General features: G+C 55.2%; 2 protein-coding genes across 4 annotated transcripts in view; both read right to left on the reverse strand.

Annotated features, from left to right (window-relative positions):
* The window catches only part of SLC43A2 (solute carrier family 43 member 2), a 34,350-nt gene extending 18,759 nt beyond the window's left edge, over positions 1–15,591 (reverse strand). The window contains exons 1-5 of one of the 3 annotated variants that reach the window (XM_082068364.1): positions 15,354–15,591; positions 11,511–11,707; positions 4,276–4,465; positions 3,207–3,262; positions 2,414–2,490 (exon numbers count right to left, since the gene is read on the reverse strand). In XM_082068364.1, coding sequence (XP_081924490.1) covers positions 2,414–2,490; positions 3,207–3,262; positions 4,276–4,465; positions 11,511–11,670 — 483 coding nt within the window. In that variant the 5' untranslated portion in view covers positions 11,671–11,707; positions 15,354–15,591. Of the gene's footprint in view, positions 1–2,413; positions 2,491–3,206; positions 3,263–4,275; positions 4,466–11,510; positions 11,708–13,470; positions 13,573–15,353 lie in introns of those variants that run through there. The other 2 variants (XM_082068363.1, XM_082068365.1) reach the window with 2 other exon arrangements.
* Positions 15,592–16,281: 690 nt separating this feature from the next.
* On the reverse strand, positions 16,282–22,759 carry SCARF1 (scavenger receptor class F member 1). The gene is made up of 11 exons (XM_082068362.1): positions 22,440–22,759; positions 21,674–21,735; positions 21,281–21,382; positions 20,638–21,163; positions 20,019–20,237; positions 19,802–19,930; positions 19,624–19,727; positions 19,323–19,434; positions 19,122–19,246; positions 18,781–18,921; positions 16,282–18,441 (listed from the first exon to the last, which is right to left on the reverse strand). The coding sequence occupies exons 1-11, from the start codon at positions 22,532–22,534 to the stop codon at positions 17,435–17,437; spliced, it is 2,622 nt and encodes an 873-aa protein (XP_081924488.1). The 5' UTR covers positions 22,535–22,759; the 3' UTR covers positions 16,282–17,434.
* Between the last annotated feature and the right edge of the window lie 447 nt (positions 22,760–23,206).

Genomic DNA, 23,206 nt, shown 5'->3' on the forward strand with positions numbered 1-23,206 from the left:
GGAACGGCAGCTTGTTCTGCCTCCACCACTTGCCGTGTGCTTTTGTAATACCCTGGGGACTTGTTACTGAAAAAGGCTTTAAACCCAAGAGACAAAGCTTTATGGAGCACTGTGCCAGGCCGTGATCCCCAGAGATCTCGTTTATCCCTTGCACAGGCACAAAGGATCCACAAGTTGCAACACCTGAGGAGCATCCCAACCCCATCCCTTCACAGCTACAAAGCAGCAGCTGTAACCCGCCTGGGGTGGCAGAGGACCAGCCCATGCACCAGTGGGTTTAACCCGTTTCCTGGAGCACTTCAGGTCACCAGCAGCTGGCAGGAGAAGGAAAGTCACCTTGCTTGGACTTGTGTGTGCACGTGTGTGCTCGGCAGTCAGTGCCTGTGTCAGCCAGAACGAGCTCACTTGGCACCAGAAGACGATCAGTGCTCAGCACCTCTGTGTAATGAATGTCCTTAAAAAGGTCTTTGAGTGTCCCCTTGGCACAATGCAAACCACACCACCCAAAGCCTGTGAGCCACGGACCTGCCATCTGCATGTCCCTCCCGCACTCCATCTCCATGGGCCACCAGTGGAAGGGACTCACAAGAGATCACCATGTCACCAGAGAAGATGGCTCTTGACACCAATTGTGAGCATCCCGGCTTGCAGGCAGAACCATGCAGGGACAAAACTGCTGCCAGTGAGCAAAATACACCTGCTTTTAACACCACAACAGCTACGCTGTGGTGCAGGTGAAGAAGTGCTTTCCTCCCACTTTAGGCTATTTTTACTCACATTCACATGCCCCAGGTACCAAAATGCCTCTGTGCAGTTCTGCGGGAAGGCACAAGCAGCTACATCTGAACCTGGCTTTGAGAAGTCAGGCCTGAAGCCACCTCAGCTCTTCACAAAACACATGACTGCGGTCTGGAGGGGACGGGCTCCACCTGAGGTCTCCCTGTGTGAACTCACAGCATCTCTACTTGCTTCAGACCTCCTCAAGGCTTGCATCTCTTCTTTGAAGATCTGACCTTTTTCCTGCTGCTGTACTTCCTTAGCACTGTGGAACTGGCTGACTAATGAGGGTGCTAATAAGTGGCTTTGCTTATTTCTAGTGCTAAAAGCCACAGTACAGCACATCCAATATATTTCTGCCCTATCCTTGCCCTCCCTCCTATCATCACCAGTGGCTCTAAAATCATTTGTGACCCCTTAATAACGACCTGGAGAGACAATAACCAACACTGGCAGCAGCAGGATGGGAATCCTCTCCTCTCCTCTCCCACAGCAGTACTGATGTGCTCCTCTCTTCCTTGCTTTTATTTGAAGCGTGGAAGGATGACATTTGCCCCATAGTTCTTTGGGACCACAGCCAAGGCTTCCAGTGAAGACGACTACATACGAACGAGAGACCGACATCTGCACAGAATGTTGAAAGCTTTGAATATATGAAAGCAAAAGCAGCAGCAACATCCAGTACACAGTGATCTGTAAACTCAGCCTCTGCCAAATTTAGGTCTCAGAACCAGCACCCGAGCCTTGTTCAGCCAGTGCCTAAGCCTTGTTAAATTAGACCTCACCTTAACAAAGTTTTACTTCAACAGCAAGTTCAAGGTAATGCAGTTCAAATCTGAAAGTTTTCAACCGCAGCTCAAGAAACATCAGTGCTTCCCAAACTGTTTGCTGGGAGACTTTCTACCCAGCCCTGTTTCAGCCACACTGACAAGGATCAGGGTAACGAGGTGGAAAACAAAGCAGCTACTTGGATGAGGATACTGCTTCTGGCTCCAGGCAAAAAGAACACCAAAATGCAGAGATCCAGCTGATGGTTGTTGATCAATACTTGCAACACAACCCATGGATTTAAACAGGTCATTCAGACGGAGCTGAGTGCATTCAACAATGCGGCATTTCTAAGGAAACCTGGAAGGGACACTCACCCTTCTGAGAGCAAAAGCTTTTCTGCCCAAAAACAACCATTTTTTCTGGGGTGAGAAGCAAACTGCGCTTGCAGAAAGCTGGTTCTACCCAGCAGCAAAGGTTTGTGCCCCACTGATTCCTCCTGCAGTATGTCACTGCTAAATCTAGTGCAAACACATGTCCAGCCTGTGCCAGGTAGCTGAGCACTGCATGTACAGGCATATGACAATTTAAGTCCCAGACAAAAGCATTTCCTTTTTTCTACCCCCCCATCTTCACCCAAAATGCAAGGTGGAGGTAAAGAAGGGACTGAGGGAAAAGAAAAACTAAAGCCTTAGAATAACCACCTGGTACTCAGGCTTTCAGGTAAAAGAGCGACTGACCCTTTGTACCAAATAAAACCATGTGTTATTCAAGCCACAGGCAAGAGATTCACTTTGTTCTCTCCTCCCAGCACAGTTCACAGCCAGAGTAGAAATAAAAGAGAGTCAGGTAATAATTCTTCACTTACCGTAAGCGATGTGAAGGTCATGCACATCCCACCAAAGCCATTGAGAGCCAGTGCAATGAATATCAGCACAGACAGAGCTGCAACAATACAAAAAAACACCCTTAGCCTTTACTGGCTTGGAGAGGGAAACGAGCCCTCAGGGCTTTAGTCTTGGCATGTACAAATCTCAGTGGATCAACACCCTCAGGGCGCGTGATGCTGTTCCTGACCCAGCGCCCATCTGCCCAGGCACACAGTGAGGGAAGGCCAGGGCTCAGAGACAGCTCAGGGTGGGATCGTCTCTCTCCTGGATGGATTGGTCTCTTTTTAATAACAAACAGACTTGTTGATGCAGCTTGTCTGAAGGGGTCTTAATTGAAAGAACTGGATTCAGAGTGTCACACTCCTGTCTGGTCCTGAGGAGCAAGCTCCATCTATCCCTGGTGAGAAAGGTGATTACACATCATGCTCTATTACTTATTTCCCAACCGTGAAAGACCCATGAACTTGTTTGGAATTGCTCCTTTACAGCACCTGGTCCTGCCCAAACACAAAGCTGAGAGACCTGGCTATCTCAGATTTGGCCCTTGTAATGTTCTCCACTCACGGTTGTGAAACACCAGCCGTTCCCAGAGCCACTTAGTTCCCAGAGACCAGCAGATGCGCAGCTTGCGTCCTCAGCAAAACCCCCATACAGCACTGGAAATGTGACAATCGGAGCACACGGCACCGTGCAACACTTGTCTGCTTCCCCAAAAAACCCCAAGCCACATCTCCAAAGCCCTCCCAGCTCAGCAGAGAAATGCCAACTTACAGTCCGGGTTACTGGCGCCGTACGCAATCAGCACGCAGGACACAGCAAAACAAGCACTGAAAGGGAACCAAAACCATGAGATTCTTACAAACAGCCTTACAGTGAATTCTGTATGTTTCTACCTCCTCAGCACCTCCATTAAGCAAGTACAGTATAATTTGTGTAAGAGGGAGGGAAGCTGGTGACTTGGAAAGAAAAATCCAGGGAAATACCCAAATATTACAGACAAACCTTGCATAAGGGCTGAGGCAACTTTTCCTCCCAGTACTGACAGAGCTCCTGCTGGATCCAAATTCCCTACTGGTTTTCCAGCACACAGCTTTGCCAGCCCTCACCTTGGTTGACCCAAGACAGCAGCAGCCTTTGTCCTGAGACCCAGCTGTGGTCACAATGATCACAATGACAGATCTCATCTCCTCCTCTCTAGCAGGGTCCAAGTCAGAGACTTGCCCTGGTTTTCTGCCCTGCCTATGGGCCAGTTTGGTTTCTGGTACAGTCCAGTGCATTAAAACTCAGCAGTACTGGGGTCCAGTGTGCCCAGCAAGTCACTATTCCCTGCACACCATGATGAAAACTGCTAAAAACCGTGCTATTTGAGGCAGGAAGCAACACCACATAGCAAAGAAGAGACCTAGAAAAGGCAGGCAGGATGTGTTTATCCCCAAGTTAACTCCCCAGCTTGCAAACGATGATGTAACATCTTGGTTTTGTGCCTCTCAGGCCACAGCTCCCAGCTCAAGGAAAACAAAAACCAAAAATTCAACCCTTTGTGACTCAGAAGTGACTCTGCTCTTCCTCCAGGCTCCATCTGGCCTGGGGGGACAGAGCTGAAGTGTGGACGTGGAGTCCCAAGCCCTTCCCGTATGGAGCAACTCCCTGTGCTGGCTGTAATCATCCCAGAGCTGCTCCAGTGCCCTGTGCGTGGCCAGCGCCTCCCAGCCCCATCCCTCATACAGCTCCTGAGGCTGCAGGGACCCCGTGACAGGCACAGCACCCAAACAGCACCCACCTGCCTCAGATAACACGTTAATTCACCCCTCAACCCACCCGGGGAGCCCAGGACACCAACCTGCCGAGCAGCCGCAGCTTGCGAGGGCCGTACTTGTCCATGACAATCCCCAGGGGGAGTGTGATCGCGCTGAGCAAAAAGGACCCAATGGTGAAGGCCAAGTTCAGCATTTCGTCCTGGGCGTTGCAGGAAGGCCATTTGTGCTCCAAGGCTGTGTCATTCTCCTGCTCAGGGCTGCTGGTTGTGTTTCCTACATGGGACGATAGAGGATCGTGACTGCAGTGATGGGGCTTGCAGCGTTGCAGGAAGGTGGGAAGAGAAAAGCCCTGCAGACAGGATGCCACAACACACTGGGCATACACCCTCACACACCATTTTTTATTAAAATCAGTGAAAAATGGAAAAGAGAAAGAAGAATAGCAGAAGGATGCATGAAACCTGATGAACCAGCAGGAAGAAGGGAAAGGATGCGCAGGCACCCAGGGGACAAATATCCCAAGGACAGAGATTCATTAATTTACAATAACAACTATACAAAGCCCTGGAAATTACAGGGAGCTCAACCCAGCAGAATCTGAAGTGAGTAATACAAAAATATGGTCCATCTAATCTGCAACTGGCATGTTCTCACAGATCTTTTCCCCTAACTAAACTGGGAGCAATAACTGCAGCCAAATCCGTTATTTCTGGTGCAGACACAAGGCTGACAAGGCCTGGCACGGAACAACAGGCTGCTCAAACCACGAGCTTCCTACCCGCACGGCAGGCAGCAGGATGAGGGATGGTTTGCAGCAGCCACCCCGCTTCCCGACCGCTGTGGCTCTGAAAAATCCTTCCTGGACTTAACTACCCTGTTCCCAGGAGGGCTGGCAGCTCACCTGCCTTCTCTGTTTCTTAAAGGATTGATGCATCTTTAATTTCTGCCCCATAATTAGCATTTTCTAGTCTTTCCAAGTGGGTTTAGGTCCTATAGATGGTGTGTTGCTAAAAAAAAAAAAAAAAAACGGAAAAAATTATTCCCTTTTCTTTGCAGCAGCAGTTTTGCCGCCTCATGTCAAGTCTGCTCCTGTTACAAGCGTGTCCCAAGGTGGCTACAACTCCTCATACCTTTAGACTTTCATTAACCTAGAACTCGGTGCACTCCGCCCCTCCTCTCAATGCTTATCTGACTTACAACTAACTTTGCTGGTATGACAAAGCACTTGCTCTCCTACTGCTGCTGCAAGCCACTGACATAAAACCCTCCTCCATATTTAATAATTGATCTGACAAAGTTCAATATTAAAGGAGGAATAAAGAGAGAAGTTACCTACATAACCATCTGTGTGAAGCAAGACTAGAGATTCCAAGCAAGCCCTGGTTAGTTAGTTAATTAGCGGGAATCCCTCACATACAAGTGACTTCACATGGGCTGCTTTGTGTGGCTCGTGGAGGAGATCCCCTTGGCCGCTCTTGCCCTCCCTGCGTCTCCGGAGGTCACACAGTCCTGTATTGCAACTTCTTCCCAAGTCTCAGCACCACTACAGTTACCAGGTTCACCTCAGTTCTCCCAGCTGCCCAAAACAACCCTCCCAGCTTTTGTGTCCACTGCAAACAAATCACACCCCACCTTTCAGGTATCAGCGGGAATTCAGACATTGGTATCTGAGGCTTATGAGCTGCCTGCAAACCTTCCTCTGCCCCTCCCAGCATAGTATTTTTTTCCATTTACATTTCTCTCACCCACACCTTTACCAAGATGGTTTCAAACTGCCTTTGGGCAGTGATGGTTCTTTGTTCCTTCCCTTTGCCATGTGCTCCTGGCTGATAAATTAATCCGCCCTTTCTGCTGCCCTGCTAGTCACAGATAGGCAGAGTAAGCAACAAAGATATCCCCAAAAGGCCATCAGCATCCCTTCTGCAGGGAGGACAACAGCCTGAGGCTCCCAAGTCACATCCTTAGAAATCAGCCCTGGACAGACTTGGGAGGCAATCTGCAGTTTTCACACTACATCGCGATCTTTTTCATCCATCTTTCCCCTCAATCTCCTCTTGGTGTGGCCCAGGATCTTAAACGGCGACCTCTGACAGCATCTCCATGGGGCAGGCACGGGGCTTCACCCACAGCATCAAGGCTTTTGGGGCTCTCTACAGAGACAAACTCATAGGAAACAGATGTGCGTGAGAGGTTAAACTCGGGAAAACAAGGGGAAAATGAAGAGTGACAAAGTAGTCATGGTTTCCCTGTGTCAGCACTCTACGGAGATAGTTCAGCTGTGGCGTGGAAGAAGGGTGGAGGGACACACAGTGCAGTGACCTTATAACTTCTGGTTGCATGTGTTAAAGAGCCACAAAGAGATGACAAAACAGAAATATTCATCATTTAAAGCTGAGTGGATGAATTACTGTTAACATACTGAGATCCACAGTTGCAACATGACCCCAAGGAGGTCCCATAGCATACGCCTGCTAACAGGCCCTCTGACAGCTGCAGGATGGGCAGGCAAAGACGACACAGCTCAGGAAAAGAAAACAAGGGAACTTGGCCCTCTCTGAAGACTCACTGCAGCCAGGAAGGCTGGGAACAGGGCACCAAACTTTAGTCCCTGCTCGTACCAACCACCTTGTTTACAGCTGCTCATCGCCAGCTCCAAGTAGGGGCCAGGCAAGAGCGCTATGTGGAAATGCAAATTGTTTGTGAAAATAGAAGCAGCCCCTGAGCAACAAGAGAAGATCCACTGAGGCGTAATGGAAACGATTCGAGGAGCCCTTGGCACCCTGACATCCTCTCATCTTTTTCGAGCCACCTCCATAAATAGAACATTTTGGAGGGGCTGCAGGTAGGTGCAACATGCACGGGGTCCAGCCAAGAGCTGGATTCACGTCCCAGCAGGTCACCAGCACACAGGAGCGAGTGGCAGCATATGACACACAGCTAGGAGCAGTTTAACGGGCAGAGAACCTGCCTAACTACTCACCTACCTAATGCACCTGGTTATAGCAAACAGCAGCTTTCCCTCAATCACAGCTCGGATCCTGTTCCAGACCAGCGCACGGTGCGCTGCTGAAAGTCTCCTACGTGCCTGGCTCCATCTGCAGCAGCGCTTTGGGGAAGGGCTGTCTCTGTGCCTCCCCAAATTCTCCTGCCAAGTCCACCCGCGTGCAAACACGCCAGGTCTGACGCGCACGAGTGCCACCCGGGTACAGCAGCAGCACACGCTCGGTCCACGTGCACTCGCTGCTGTCTCACTGTCAAGCCAGGAGAAGCTGCAAGTCTTTTATCAGCAATTACAAGAACATACTGCCTGTTTTTACAGCTCTCCCCCTACGAGCAGCAGGATTTCTACTGCCCAATTAGTAGTTCAAGTTACTATTTAAAGCATGACAGCTTAGGTGAGAGGAAGGCTGCCTTGGTAATCATTTATGTCAAGCTCATCGCTGGGATTTGTTCAGGTTGTTACTGGAACATTTAAAAGTCAGCCTTTCTCCCAAATTAAGTGCTGTAGGTTTCATGAGAGGGTCAATCATTAACTACTCTTTGCTGACCTCTCCAAATCCCAGGCACACACCACATTACCAGAGGAATGAGTCTGGCTTTTTCAAGAGCGACTGCCATCTCAGACAGCACAGAGGAGGTTTCCTTTCATCTTGTTTCACAGATTAGACTGAGCCAAGCAGGCAAGACACCCCCAGCCACCCTGGCAATAGGTCTGTGGGACACAGCCTGTAAGGTCTCACCTGCCCTTTTTTAAAGAACAACAATAAGGTGGCAGGGGGCAGGAGAAATCAGGGCCAAGCAGTCTGCGAGCATTGGTTAAATAAATAAATAAAAATCACAGTGAAAGACGTGCAAACAGCTCATCTGCAGTCTGCCCACATAAGAACATGTTTTCTCTTTTCAGGATGGTGTCATACTTCTGGGAACTGGGAGGAGATGTTCTTGCTTTATACCGCTGCAAATGCAATTTATTTGGGTTTCCCTCTCCGCCTGCCCATCCGCTTGCACCTCCAGGAGCCCCCTCTGGGCGCCCAGCTGAAAGCCTCATAAAACTGAGGCACAATTTCCAGTTAAACTCCCATTCTCTCCCCAGCTGCGGTTTCATTTTGCAGCAATTCTCACCCAAGGCCAGCACCTTCCCAAGCAGCTCTCCGGTCCCACCGACAGCTGCTAATCAGCACAGCGTGTTTCCTGTAGAAATTGAACATTTACCACGTTTACTCTTTTCCTGTTTACAGGGTCTCGTGCGCAGCCTTTCCACAAGCTGTTGTCACATCTTACTGGCTTGGAAGAGACCTTCAGACTGCAAGTTCCCCACCACAGACCCCAAATAAATAAGCGCAAAGAGCTGTAGGGCAGCACCTTCCTCCTACACCTGTGTTAAGGTGCATTAACCTGCCCTAAGTGAATTATCTTATTGTCCCTTTGGTTTTCTGTGACCATGTCTTACAAGAAGGGTCTGTGTCCAACTGGCTCCTTATCGCTGCTCTTCACGAACAGATTAACAAGTTCAAGATTTGTTTTTAAACGTGTCTCACACCCAAGCCTGGAGCTTCTCAGTCCCAGTAACATCACAGCAACACAAGACCCTGAACAGATCAAGTTACCCAACAGCTGATAAAGCCCAAATCCTGATAAAAACTGCAGATTCAGCATTTGCACCAAATAAAAGATGCTGCTTCAGTTGGTTTAAGGCCAAGTAGTAGTGTAGTAAAATTAAAATGGGAACAAAGTACCACTACCAGACTCCTTGTCAGCAAATTTCAAACATACCTCTCAGGATGTGGCCAAACCTGCTGCCCAGAACGGGTACAACCCCCCAGTCAAACCCTGTTGCACAACCGCTTCAAAAATATGTTATTTTGATGTGGATTTGGGGTGGGTTTTTTTAGGTGTCCATCTCCACCCTCAAGCAACTGAGATAAGAGTCCAGCAGACCCCAAATGTCTGCACAATGGCTGAGTAAAATCCAACAGCAGAAGGCAAGGGCAGGCAGGGAAAGGGGGATTCAAGGGGAGGACAAGGAGCCCTTCATGAATCGCAGTCACTTGCTGGGCAGCTGCTGCTACCTTCAGAGAGCAGCCTGCAGAAGGGACAAGGTCTAGTTCTCTCTTTCATTGGAAGGCATCACAAAGTGCAAGAGCTTTTGCTGACAAACATAAAACCCTGCCAAGAACCTTTGGCTCATTAGGAAAAGGAGGTTTTTTTGCAACACTTCCATGCACGCAGCAGCATCAGGAACAACAACAGCCACCTACTACTACTTATAATTTGTTTGCACCCAACCTTCCAGCCAAGTGACCTCTCAGGCTGCAGGATTCAATGGGTTTTGCTTAGAAAGGCAACTGCTGAGCCAATGAAGGTCAAACACAGCTTGGTGCTGGTCATTGGGTGACTTCTTCCCTATCAAATCACTGAGATTATTACAATGAGGGCAAAAACAGAGAAAGTAAGTATGGATGAATGATGAAACTGGCATAACTAGTCCTCAGCTCCTCACTGAGTTCAGCGGTAATGGTCAGATATTTAAGGACAATAAGAACATTTGACTACATAAATTTCAGGGATTAAGCTCTCTTGCCTCAGGGCACGCGTTGGTCACAGGGAGGCAGGAATTGCCCCAAAGACAGCAATTTCACCACTGTCCAAACGCCTCTGTGGGAGAGCCAGACAAACCACAGGCTGGCAAACAAGAAGCCAAGGTGAATCTCCCCAGTCTGGGGCAAAGGTGGATGAATCAAAAAGCAACCAAAGCAAACAGCAAAAGGTGGGCATCACGTGGAGCGGGGCTCTCGTCAGCAGGGCACAGCTCAGGAAAATGGCTGGTTTCGGAGACGGTCAGCATTTGCTTATCAACTGTCACATGTTTTATCTCAGTGGCAGAAAGCTCCACCTGAGAGGTTTAATGCAATCTCTTACAGGCCTGTGACAAAATCACCAGGGCTTGGTGAGAACAGAACAGCCTTGAACAAAAGTTCTAAAGGGACAACGGCAGCCAAGGACTCTCCCTGACGCAGCCTGAACATCACTGGAGACCCGGGTGACACAGACACGCTTGGAAGCATTGAATTGCACTACGAGCGGAGGACAGGAAGGAAATCAAGCAGCCAAGCAACAGTTGGTAGAAGATTCAAACATGTGTGTGTTTGCCAGGTGCACTAACCCAGGCTCTACAAGACTGAGGCCCACAGGTATATAAAGCAGAAGATCATAACAAGCAGCCATTGCATGATGAAAAGAAAAGTATAACCACAACTATCCACAGTCACTTTTTGCTTGGACTTTTTCCCCCACATTTCAGATTTCCCCCACTATTCTCAGCCATTACCCAGAGAGCTCTGGGGTCCATGGTCTTATTTCCACCTCTTTCTTCCCCTACTGCTTCCTCCTCCATCTCCATGCTCACCAGCTCTGGATGGGCTGATCCACCTTCTCATCCCATCCACCATCACACATCTCTGGACAGAGCCCTAACATCCAGCTCCTGCCTCTCCTGTTCTCTGATCATACACAAACTGTCACTAAAGCAGCTTTTTCCAAATCCCTACAACACCTTTATCCTCAGGTTCCTTTTAACCCCACTATCCACCCTATTATACTGTGGGATTCCCCAGACCACAATTCTCTCCATGCCCAGGCTGGGGATTTACATCCACCCACATGCTGGTTTTTCCCACCACAAGATTGACTCTCTCCCTGCAAGGCTGCGTCTGCAACATGGACAAAGTTTCCTCTGGCTGGGCCAGAAGGTGGATCTTGAGCCCTCATAGAGACACAGCCCGGTTCAGGCACATCCTGGGGGTTTGAAGAAAGAGAGGAACAAAGCATCAGTAGCATTTACAGCTGCAACCTCTCCTCAGTAGCAGCACTGAAACCTCCTAGTCTTTTGTCACCCACGCTCTTCTTTCCTACCATCAAGCAAAGGGCGCCTATTCATTGCCTCCTACAAACTCAGGACATCCTCCCGACAAATTATCATCTTCCAGAACCCATCAGGACGTCCCTTATAGAGATCAGCCAGGCCACCATGCAGAGGAAAAACTCATGGCCAAATGGAAAAGTCTGTCCCTAAAAGCTTCACCTAATCCTTCAGGCTTCTTTTCCAATCTCTCTGCAAAGCAACAGCAACTACAGGCACGTTACACCATCACAAGGATGCCATTAGGTTTGGAAAGGAGTGCACATCCCTCCCGTTTACCCTAGGACCGATCCAGAGCTCAGCCCTACTCTAAGCAGTTCCACATCACCCTAAGACAGGGAACCACAACAGCAAACCTCACTGGCAACCTCCTCACACAAGTCTCCAGAGCATCCTTACCTGACTCATGACACAGGTAGGAATAAAACCCTTCTGCTTTCAGCATGATGAGGAGGGACCCCCAGCCCAGCAGGACAGCAGAGAAGAGCAGGTTCTCGATGATGGCCGTGAACGCCATCCACCAGCGCCGGCGATGGGCGGTAGCAAGCGTGGGTGCCATTGCTGCGTGGGAAGATGGCCCCGTTCAGAGTCTCAACCTGCAGGGACCAGAACAATACCCAGTGAGTCCGCAGACACAGCACATGCTGCTCAGAGAGCGCAAAAAAGCATCATTTTAGAGGAAATCTCTCTACCGGAACGCAAGCAAACCCGCCTGCTGAATGTAAGGTACTTAGGTGTAAAACTCGTTTTCGCAGGTACCAGCTTGCCAGGTTACCCGGCGGGCTGGGGGAGCACAGGTGCCCTTGGAGCAGCCCCTCCAGCACACACACCGCATGACAGAGGAGCGTTCAAGGACTCCGTTCCGCTTCCCAAGCAACAGGTATGAAAATGCAACAAATAACAACTGCCTGGAGCCCACTGCCCCAACACCCGTACAGGGCAGGTGGCTCAGCTGTAAGGCAGTGAGGAAACATGTGCTAGAGCAAGGGGCTTCAGCCAGCACCCCAATGTCCCAGCTGCCTGCAGACAGAGGCTGGGACTGGGGACACAGTCATGCTGGTGGCTTTAGTGGCCCACTGTGTCCACTCTGCCCCATACAGGAGCACAGACCTGCTCTGGAAGGTATGGGTCCTGTATGCACCATGTATCCTATATATGCAGTTTTTATCACAGATAGCTGAGCAAGGGGCGCTTTTTGCTAACTGCCAGACCACCCAGCTGGGAGACAAGGTGGCCACATCCTGCCTCATCCTGGCTGTACAGACAGCCAGATCACTGGCCAGGACAGCCCATGGCACGTACTGCTCCACCTTGGCATGCTGGCATCCCCACGCTGCCCCACAGATGCTGCAGATGGGTTCACTGTCTCCAGCTCCATCTGTCCCAGTCCCAGGGACCCACAAGAGCGAGCAGCGGATTGGGGAGCTGGCCGAGGGCCTGCGCTGGGGAGCCCTGAGGTGCACAGCACCGGGGCCAACCCTGGGTTATCAGCCAGGTGGCCATTTTAGACAAGCTGAGCCTTTTCCCAGCCCAGAGCCCACCCCAACTGCACGCTATGGGGGAATCAGCCGGCGATGCACCACAGCCCAGGACAGTTTCTCAGGGATTGCCAGAGGACAGACGCCCCAGCCCCGGGTTGCTCGGGGGGGCTGGGGGTCTCGATCAGCTCCCCACAATGGTGCCAGGGGCACAGAAGCCCGCGCAGAGGCCCCAGCCCCTCCACACCCACCCACGGCACAGGGCCGCTCCCCAGCGCTGCCCGACGCGTTTCCTCTGCCGCCTCCTCTTCCTCATCCCCGCACGCCCCCTCCCCAGCCCCCCGCCCTTCCTCAGCACCGATCCTCCATGGCAAGCCATGTCGCCTGCTCGCCCCCGCACCAGCCCCCCATGCACCCCATTCTGCCCCGATGCACCCCGCTCCCGACCCACAATTCCCCCGCATACTGCGCTCCGCTCAGCCCCCGCCACGCACCCACCTCTCCCCGCACAGCCCCGCTGCATCCCGCCCCCTCCTTCCCCGAGCAGCACCCCCCGGGCACCCCGCTGCCCCCAATCACCCCCACGCACCCGCCTCTTCCCCCAACGCACGCCACTTCCACGCACGACATCCCCCCCCCCATTCACCCCCCACCCCCAAATCCACCTCGCTCTCCCCAAACGCACCCCCTCCCTCTGCACAAACACCCCCGAGCGCCCTGCAACCTCCCTCCGATACCGACCCCACCCCAGGCAAGCCTTACCCCGCTCTCCCCCCACCACGCAGAGCCCCTCCCGCGCACCCCACTCTTTCCCCATACAAACCCCACACGCACCCCACGCAAACCCTCAGCTCCCCCGGCTCTTTCCCCCCACCCCGTACCCACCGCTCCCCGCCGCTCCGCTCCGCCGCGCTCCCACCCGGGCTTTTTATCCGTCCTCCGGCGCAAACAGGCTCCGCTGCTGATTGGCCGCCGCCTCGGCCAATGACCGCGCCCGCTGCGGGGTCCCGAGCCGCGCGCGCCGCTGCCGCCGGGGCACGTGCGGGGATGCGCCCCCGCCCCGGTACACCTCCCCCCCCCCCCCCCCGCCCCGGTACCCCCGCCCCGGGCTGTACCCGGGCTCTCCCGGCCGGGACGGTCACACGCACCCTGCCACAACAACCGTTGTTTCCGGGGCTGGGCACGGGGCACACCGGGAACCGGGCGGGGGAACCCCCCGCGGGGACCGTGAAACGGACAAGCACCCCCCGCCTCGCCCCGGCGGGCACAGCGACACCCGGACTCGCCGCGTTCCAGGGGAATAGGGAGGAGAACGGGAGCCCAGCGGCGGCGGGAGGTGATACCGGGCGCGGAAAGGATGAGGCGCTGCCGGTCCGGCCGCTCCACCTCCCGGCGCGGCCCCGCAGGGACAGCGGGGAATTCCTTGCGGGGTTTGGTACCGGCTGCTGCCGGTCTGCACCGGCCCCGGGCGGCAGGCGGGAGAGCCGCAGTGCGCTCCCCACCGAGCGGCGTTTGCTCCTGCAACCCCGGCCGAGCGCACGGAGCCATCTCGGCAACGGGAGCCGCGGTATTTCTCATCCGCTGCGGTTACGGAGGAGCTGTCTCCCGTTAATTCTGGGAGGCGGCATCCAACACGGGGTAACGATCCCTCGGGCACCGTCAGCCGTTGCATGAAATAAAAGTAAAATCAGCACAAGCCACAGGAGCGGTTTTGCATCCGAGCTCCCCAGAGCTCTGCCCGCTTTTTATGTTAAATTATAGTTTGAAGCGTTTCCCTGCAGGATTTCTAGTCCTGCCACAAACTCATCACTCATGAGCAGGGTCCTGCTCCAGAGGAGGTGGCCATATACCCCTGGAAATTATGACAGGAGAGGGTTTTTTGTCAGCCAAACGAGTTTAAAGCTTGTGGCAGGACAACATCTCCGAGTCGCTCCGCAGAAGCTGAGAGCCCGGACAAACAGACACGCACCCATGGCTGCGATGGGGGGGGGAAAGGAAACTCCTTGGCCTTGGCCGTGGGACAAGGGTCAAACCCTCCAACAGCTGTAAAATGGGTTTAAGCCAAAGCAAACAAACAAACAAAAAAACACAAAGAAAACAAGGCAGCCTGGATCGGTGCCGTGTTTTTAGCAGAGACAGCACGATGCCTTGGGAGACCTCAGCACCCAGACTGGGTCACGATGTCCAGGAAACATGAACTGAGGCGGGGAGGAGCACGAGGTGTGCTCAGAGGCTGCCTGGGGACACGGGAATCCTTTGCTACAGCAGAAGCACGGGGGGGAGCTTGGTTTTCCTATCCTAGAAGGAGAAAAGAAGCTATCGGGTGATCTGCTACCATCTATAAATACACCCAGGAACAAGTAAACATCACGGAGAGAAAAAAAATAAACTAAAGCCGAAGAGCAGCACTGGCACAAAGACACATTTATAGAAACTGGCCAGCAGCGGGTTGAGGCTGGAAAGGAGGTGACAGCTCCTGCCCGGCTGCACAGGGAGGTCCGACAGGGTCGTCTTCAAAGGCAGAGCTTGGGCAGTTTGGGAAAGGAGATGACAAGGCTGCGGCGATGGGGGACGGACCCCCATGGCCATAGGGGACAGCCTGAGCGAGAGCTGCCCCAGCAGAGAGCACAGATGCCTCTTTGCTCACAGACAAGACCTGCACCCGGGAACTGCTTCCCACCGCAGCGGCAGGATTTGGAAAGTGGGAGATCCAGCACGGCAAGACATTAACCCCTCCCTCACCCGCCAGCTTTGGCTCACAGACCTCCCGCATCCAGAACTAAAACCATGGCAAAGCTGGACCGAAGCATCCTGAGAAGACACCAGCAGAGCCACATGCTGAAAATCCACCGCTTGTTTCCCTTGCAGCGCCCAGGTGGGGTGAAGATGCTTCATCTTCAAGCAGGGGAAACATCCTGCCTCGCAGCTCAGCCCGCAAACGTGAAAGGTTCTCCCAGCAGCAGTGTTTTCTCAACGCTGGGTGCTTGTTAGAGCGGCAGGGAAGGCTGTCAAGGTTGTTGTCAGCTATTCACATGCCGTACCCACAGCAAACCCGCTCACGTGACGTTTGCTTCTGGCACAACACTGCACAGCTCGCAGGCTGAAAATATCCCACCAATTAGGAAAAAATGGCTGCTTATAAATAAAATGCGAGGCTGGCACTGTAATAAATTAGTGTCAAAACAAAAATTAGCCTGTGCAGAACAGATATCTGGCCAGGCGGCTGCTCAGGTCTTCCCAGCATGAGCATTTTTATTTGTACACCAGAATATTTGGCGTTATAATCACAGCAGTGGGTGACAGCACTGTAGGAAGGAGTGCTGCATGCTCTCTGCAAAACCGAAAGCCTCACCCACGCGGGACCGTGGGGATTCGGTGCCTTGCACTGTAGAGAAGCACTTGTGAAAAGCCAAAGGCCAAAAGCAAAACCTGCTCTGAAAACCTGCTCTGTTTTCTGAAACACCGTGTACCCTAAACCCCAGCGCAGCAGTGAGAACTCTTACAGGCCTGTGACAAAGTCAGCACAGCTCGGTGAGAACAGAACAGCCTTGAACTCAAGTTCTAAAGGGCTCCAACAGAAACAGAAAATGAAAACCAAACCAAAACCCAAAGCCTAAGGCTGCTGATGGTTTCTGCACTTTGGAGAATGTTTCTGGCTATGCCTTTGATTCAGAGGGTGGCTGGGAAACTCCTGAAGGGCTTTGGTAACATTTAATTTTCAATCAGAGGCTTTCATGCCCCACAAAATAACAGAAAAATACACAAGAAACTTCTTCTGCTTAGATATATCTAAAACCAGTTCACACTGCAAATCCTCTTGGGCATCTCAACCACCTTGCAGAGCCCTCGTGCCCATCTCACCTGCGCTGCCCAGGGTCCTCTGGCTGTGCTGGAGATGCTGCAGCCCCTTTGTCACATCTCGGCCACCCACAGGGACACGTTGCTGCAGAAGGAATGAGGTGTGGGAGATGGCAGGAGCTACGGGGACCTGTGGAAATGCCATTTTCCACGCAGCTTTTGTCCTTATCGAGGCCAGCACAGCACCGGGGGCACGGATTGGTGGTCAGGTGGTCACAGCCCAGCTGCCGTGTTTGTTCTTCCACAGTTTGGGCTGGATATCGCATGGAGTTTAAAAGTCCGTCAACAAACGCTGTGCCGCGCCACGAGCCTTTTCACATGCTGCGTGTGTACATAGAAACGAAGGCAGCCAAAGCTGCACAGATAAACCCCTGCAGACCCAGATACCCTTCAAGATAAGCAGCTAAAATTAATTTTTTGCTGAAGCTGCTTGTGACAGCCCATCCTCTCTCCCCAGCCCATCATCTCTCCCCAGCCCAGCTCCACAAAATAATCCCTTCCAGCAAGAAGCACCTTTACAGCAAGAGGCTCTGAGCAGCGTTACCAGAGCTGGGACAGGGAAAGGTGAAAGCCAATGGGGTGAAACTGTTTTTTGCCTGTGTGTTTCCCAGCAGAACCCCCAGCAGACCCATTTATAAGGATGTTTCCCCAGACTCGATGCCAACAGCGATCAGAAGATGCCACCACTGCATCCAGAGCATCGCTGTCCCTTGGCACAGACACAGAACGAGGCACATAGAGCAGGGAGGGCAAAAAACAGCCCTGAAGCACCACAACCCCCTGGAGCTGCCACCACTGTGGCTCTCGGCATCACCCGTCCCGCCACCGGTGAGGGTCCCCAGCAGCCTCTCGGTGCGGAGCAAAGGGTGTCAGTGGGAAATCTTGATGCATTTCCAGTTCACAGCTCAGAGGGGACCTCAGTTCCCCCCACACTGGGGTCAGAGTAGCCTCCTGGGCTCCTGCTGCCCCAGCCCAGGTGGTGGTGGCTCAGGTGGCCGCAGGGGTGGCCGGTGGCTCCTCGGTGTGGCCGGGGGGTGAATCGGCACTGCCACTGACCACGTTCTCGTATTTTGGCTCTTCCTTTGGGGCAGCCTGTCCCTTTGTCTCCAGGCTGAGGACTAACTCAGGGCTTTTGCCCCTCTCTGTGGCACCAACAGCATCGCTGGCCCCATCCTGGGCCTCGGTGCTTTTTGGCAAGGGAGATGTGAGAAGGAAGGACTGTCTCTTCCCAGGGAGATGCTGCTGCTTGCTGGGGGATGGCTCGGCAGGAGCTCCTGGGACACTCTCCCTCTGCTTGCAGCTGTTTGCTGAGTCTCTGCGCTGTGCCAGGGCCCGCCGGGGCGGTTTCTGGATGGCCTCGACGCTCCTCCTCACCTTGGGCTCCTCCTTTGCAGCCCACTTGCCCCTCTGCAGGCTGCCCAGCCGCTTGAGCACAGCCTGGACCCGGCCCTCGCCACCTCCCTCTGCCTTGGAGTCCTGCCCGGCTGTTCCCACCATCATGTAGATGGTGGTGACGTTGAGCTCCTTCCCCTTTGCCTCCCAGCTGGCGGATTTTGCAGCCGCTTCAAGAGCCTCCACTCTCTGAGCCACGTGCCTGGTGCTGGACACCACCCGTCGGCGTCCCCCCGGGGTGGCCCGGGGCGATGGACGGTGGCTTTCCTCCCCCTTGCCGAGGGGCTCAGGGCTCTCATAACAATCACTGGCTGTCTGTTCAGCGGGGGGCTCAGCTGCTGTGTCCCCTGGTGGCTGGGACAGCTTGGATGGGCCCCATGGGGTCTTGGGCTTCCGCCCGGGGCTGGGGGTCTCCGCTGCCCCAAATTTTGTCCCTTCAGCAAAGGACACAGAGGGACGCTTGGCCTTGGCGATGCTGGAGGTGCGAGGGATGGCGAAGGGCTGCGAGACATCCTCAGAGTCGAAGGCGGATGGATCCGGGAGCACCTCGCCAGGGGGGGATGCCCCGTCCTGCAGCTCGGCCCCCCCCAGCAGCGGGATGCCTGCAGGAGAAGGGGATGAGGGTCAGTGGCGCTGGAGCTACACCCTGCCCAGGGACACACACGGGGACACGGGCTGATGCAGTAGGATTATCCCTGGGAGTGTTTCCCCAGGGAGGAGGGTGTGAAATGGGGCTGCCCACACTACATCCCAGCACACAAGGCCAAGCACGGCTCTGGCACATCCTTGCAGACAGCAAAACGAGAGTATGAAAATAAATGCTATGTGTGCCCAGCACCTGTTCCTGGGACACCCGAGGTTGGTGACAGGGCAGGATTGACCCCAGGCAGCCCAGAAGGGCTATGGCAGCCAGAGAGGGGAGGAGCAGCTGTTCACATCACCTTCTCTGGGAGGGACAGAGTACTCGGGTCCCTCGTTGTCGGTGTCGAAGGAGGAGGAGAAGGAGCTGTCTGAAACCCATGCGGCTGACGGCGACTCAATGAAGCTGGGGTTGAAGGGGATTTCTGTGTCGTGGTGGGAAACTGTGGAGGAGAAGACACCTGAGCTCGGGCACCCCAGAGTGCTGTAGGGTGGGCAGGGAGAGCAACCCCCGCCCCGAGCTGTGCAGTAGGGCCAGAGAGGGGGTGCAGGTTCCCCCGCAGTTGGTGACAATGCAGAGAGCACAGGGTGGGGGTGACACCCTGGAAAGGTTGTTGGCAGCTCTGCTGTTTTTCTTTTTTACCTGTGACTTTGGGAAGTTTGGAGCTGCCCAGAGCAAAACATGGCATCATAGCGCTGAGGTTCGCCAGCACCCCCCGCACATGGTGCTTCATCCTGGCCAGCACGTTGTCATCCGGCACGGCGGCCCTGTGCAGGGGATACGGGCATGAAAGGACGTGGGAGATGGGGTTTAACATCAAAGGTTGCAAAATATAACAAATACCTGTCTCTAGCATCTGCTGGGCCGGCTCCGCAGCAACAGCAGGCGATGCAGAGCAGCAGCAGCAGGAGAGGGACGAGGACGGCAGCTGCCAGAGCCCCGTGGTCCTTAAAACCTGTGCAGAGAAGATGGGTTGAGTCTGGTGCGTCCTGTGGCTGCAGAGTCCATAGAGCTGCCCCACATGGAGAGCCAGGAGCCACCGGGCAGGACCAGGCTGCATCAAACCTCCCAGCACCTCCGTCCCCAGCGAGGATGTTATGGTCCCTTCCCCAGCACCAAGGAGTAAATTTGTGGTTGCTCTTACTCCACACACAGTTCCCTTGCACAGGGTGGCAGGTCCCCCGGGAGCACTGGCAGGTCGAGGAACAGTTCACTCCAAAATACCCCTCTGGACAGGTGTCATTGCAGCTGGAAAAGAGAACAAAGGAGGGAAATATTGCCGGGGAGCACAAATCCCCACCCTGCCCCGCTCCCGGCGTTACCTGGCTCCCCAGTATCCCTCCTGGCAGATGCACGCTCCCGACACGGGGTCACAGCTCCCCGCAACACATTCAGGGCAGAGGAGCTGGCATCCATCCCCAAAAGTGCCCGCAGGGCAGGAGCTGTTGCAGCTGCCAAGATGGAGAACGAAACATCAACCCGTTGTGTCTCGGAGCAGGGACCCCCCTGTGAGGACCAGGGGTCTGATTCTGGGCGTACCTGGGTCCAGTCCAGCCAGGCTCGCAGCGCGGGCAGGACCCGGTCTCGGGGTCACAGACGTCCCCACGCCGGCAGCGGGGACACGGCTGGCGACAGCCCTCGCCGTGGAAGCCAGGGGCGCAGGGTTCCTTGCAGAGGGTCCCGTTCCAGCCGGGCTGGCAGGCCGGGCAGGAGCCGTCCAGAGGCGAGCAGGGCTGGTTGTGCCGGCAGCTCCCGCAGCTGTGTGGGCAGAGGGGCAGTGAGGCCTCACACCCACCCCAGCCCCCCGAAAATGCAGGTTTCACCCCACACCAGCACTGAGCATCAGTTTGGACCACAGAGAAATACCCTGTAACACCTCTTGCTCTGAAGCAGCAAGAGGGCAGGAAGGAGAGACACTGCTTTATCACCCTGGGGAGCAGGACCAAGGACAAACAGATTTTTAGGATGACACCAGTGCTTTCTGCTGTTAGCGAGGTTTTTCTTTTGAGGCAACAATAATGCTGCATCCATCCATGGATGCTCAAACCCCCCAGGATGGGTCTCTCTGCCCAGCCAAAGGGACAGATGCATCCGTGATGATTTTCCTCGCAAGGTCTGGGTACCCACTGAACCCCCCTGCACTGTCCCCCCAGCTCACCTGTGCACACACTGAGACCCATATCTCCCCGCTGGACAGGGCTCCTGGCAGCTCCTGCCCTGGTAGCCGGGGTTGCAGCTGCAGTAGCCACTGAGGGGGTTGCAGGAGCCGTGCAGGCAGTCGCAGCGCCGCTGGCACGCCGGCCCCCAAAACCCAGCTTTGCATTCGCACTTGCCCGTCTCCTGGGCACAGGGCGAGATGTTGCAGGAGCATTTGAAGCTGCACCTCCTGCCCCACCAGCCCGGCAGGCAGTGGCAGTGCCCGGTGAGGGGGTCACAGTGGGAGCTGATGGGATTGCACTGACATTGCTTCTTGCAGGTAGGTGCCCACCAGCCCGGCTCGCAGCGGCAGGCGCCGGTGCGGGGGTCGCAGCGGCCGTGGGGGCTGCAGGGGCAGGGGAACTGGCAGAGCTCTCCCCAGTGGTTGGGGTCGCAGGTGCAGCGCCCGCTCGCCGGGTCGCAGCGCCCGTTGGGGTGGCATGTGCAGCTCCGCTTGCAGTCGGGACCCCAGTACTGCTCAGGGCAGCCTGCAAAGGGAGGGAGACGGTAAGGATGGAGGGGTGGTGGGGAAGCCCAGCAGCCCCCCGAGTATCCAGGCTGGCAAAGAGGACGGTGAGGGCTGAGCCCCGGGTGGGGTTACTCACGGGAACTGCAGTCTGCTCCGAAGAAGCCAGGTTTGCAGAGGCAAACCCCAGGTCTCACGCACACCTCGTCCGCCCCGCAGGCATCCTCCCCCTCGCACAGCGCTGTCGGCCCCAGGACAGATATTTCAGAGCACGATGGCCACCCCAGGTCTCGCACCCCACTGCTGGACCACCTGCCACCCAGCCACCTCCCTGGGAAAACCACCATCCCGCCTACCGCTCCATCCCTCTGGCTGAGCCGCAGCATCATTGCTCAGTGGGCATTTGGGGGTCCCTGCGGTGCAGCACCCCACTGCTACCACTTGTGGAGAGCTGTGGTGCTTCCCCCAACACCCAGCACCATGGAGGGGCCACTCAGCCAAGATTCGGGCTCCATTGCCATCCATCACTCACCGGCCGTGCACTCCCGTCCTTCCTGCTTCCAGCCGGGGCAGCACGCCGGACCAGCGGGGAGCCTGCGGGAGAGACCCAGGGGCCGTCAGTGGGGCGGGGGGTGCCGGGGTTCACATGCGGCTTCATGGCGTTGGTTGCGGTGAAGCGAACGCAGGCGCTTGCCCTGGCTGGGCCCGGCGGGTGGGGAAGCAGCGCGGCCCCCAGGGCATTGCTCCGGAAGGAAACCAGCAAAATAGAAGGAAATTTAAGAGGCTGCAGCCCAAGCTGGGGCTGGGCGGTGGGGCAGGACTGCGGCTGCGGAGCCCGTGCTGGGTCCATGGTGCTCTAGATGCAGCTCAAAGCTTTGCCAGTGACCCAGAGCAAAGGCACCGAGGCGAAGGGAACCAAAGGCACTGCTGTTGGTGGCGAGACCAACGGGAGAGGTGGCAGCGGATGGGACATTACCTCCAAAAGCCCTTTGGGTCTTGTTATGCCTGCATTCCCCACCTGGCACATGACAAAAGTTTTGCCAACACTCCCACATCCCCCCCATTGCCCCGCGCACTGGGGGTGAGGGAGAAATAACCCCTGGAGAAGGGGTCTGGGTGCCCCAAATGCCCACACATGCCCTGATCGTGGCCCCCAGCATCACCCCGGTCTCAACACCCATGCAATGCCAGGCTGCAGACGTCCATCTGTGGAAGGACAGATGGATGATGACTCCACAGGTCTGCTGAGATGCCCCAGGAGATGGAGGGGCACGAGCGGGGACCCCCGTGGCACCTACCTGCAGACGTTCCTGCCGTCAGGGTCCAGCTCCTGGGCAGAGCTCTGCACCCACAGCCACAGCTGGAGGCAGAGGATGGGCCGGGCGCTCCCCATCCCGGCGGGGCACGAGGGCCCGAGTCCCTGCGGCTCCCCAGCCCCGCGCCGCCGTCCGTCTGTCCCGTCCGTCCCGTCCTATCCCTCCCGTGGTGCAGCCTCTTCCTCTCCCCAACCTTGGGTTTCTTCCTGAGGAAACGGGGGAGGAGGCGCCCCGATCCAGACGTCAGGGGTGCGGCAGGGAGGGGGAGGCAGGGAATGCCACCACACGGGCTATTTTTGGTCCTTTCTGCCACCCTGGCAGCAGAAATGGGCACCCAGGGGGTCGGCGCAGCCGCAGCAGGGGCTGGTGCCTGCCTGAGCATCTCACCTTGGTTGTCCAGCTCCCCCTGTGCCATCCTCCATCACCCCTAAAGCTGTTTTAGCCAACATCTCCCCCCAACCCATGTCAAGCATCCGCCGCCTCCCCCGCCCCAACCCCTGTGATCTGCCCCACAGCGCTGCCAACCCCTGGCAGGGACTGAGAAGTAGGGTCCCCACGTCCCCCATGGGGACACAGCGTGCCCCAGGCTGGCCCTTGAACCACTGCTGGCTGCTGTCCCACCTCGTCACCTCCCCAGGAGCTTTGTGTCAGCAGATGCACAGGAAACACCTTTTTCCTACTCAAGGCCAGCTTAGTAGGGGGGGGCCGGGCTGGAAGTGTGCTGCTGCCCCCACCATGCAGGACTTAAC

Source organism: Streptopelia decaocto (genome assembly GCF_964273445.1).
Source record: "Streptopelia decaocto genome assembly, chromosome: 18".
NCBI classification, from domain to species: Eukaryota; Metazoa; Chordata; class Aves; order Columbiformes; family Columbidae; genus Streptopelia; species Streptopelia decaocto.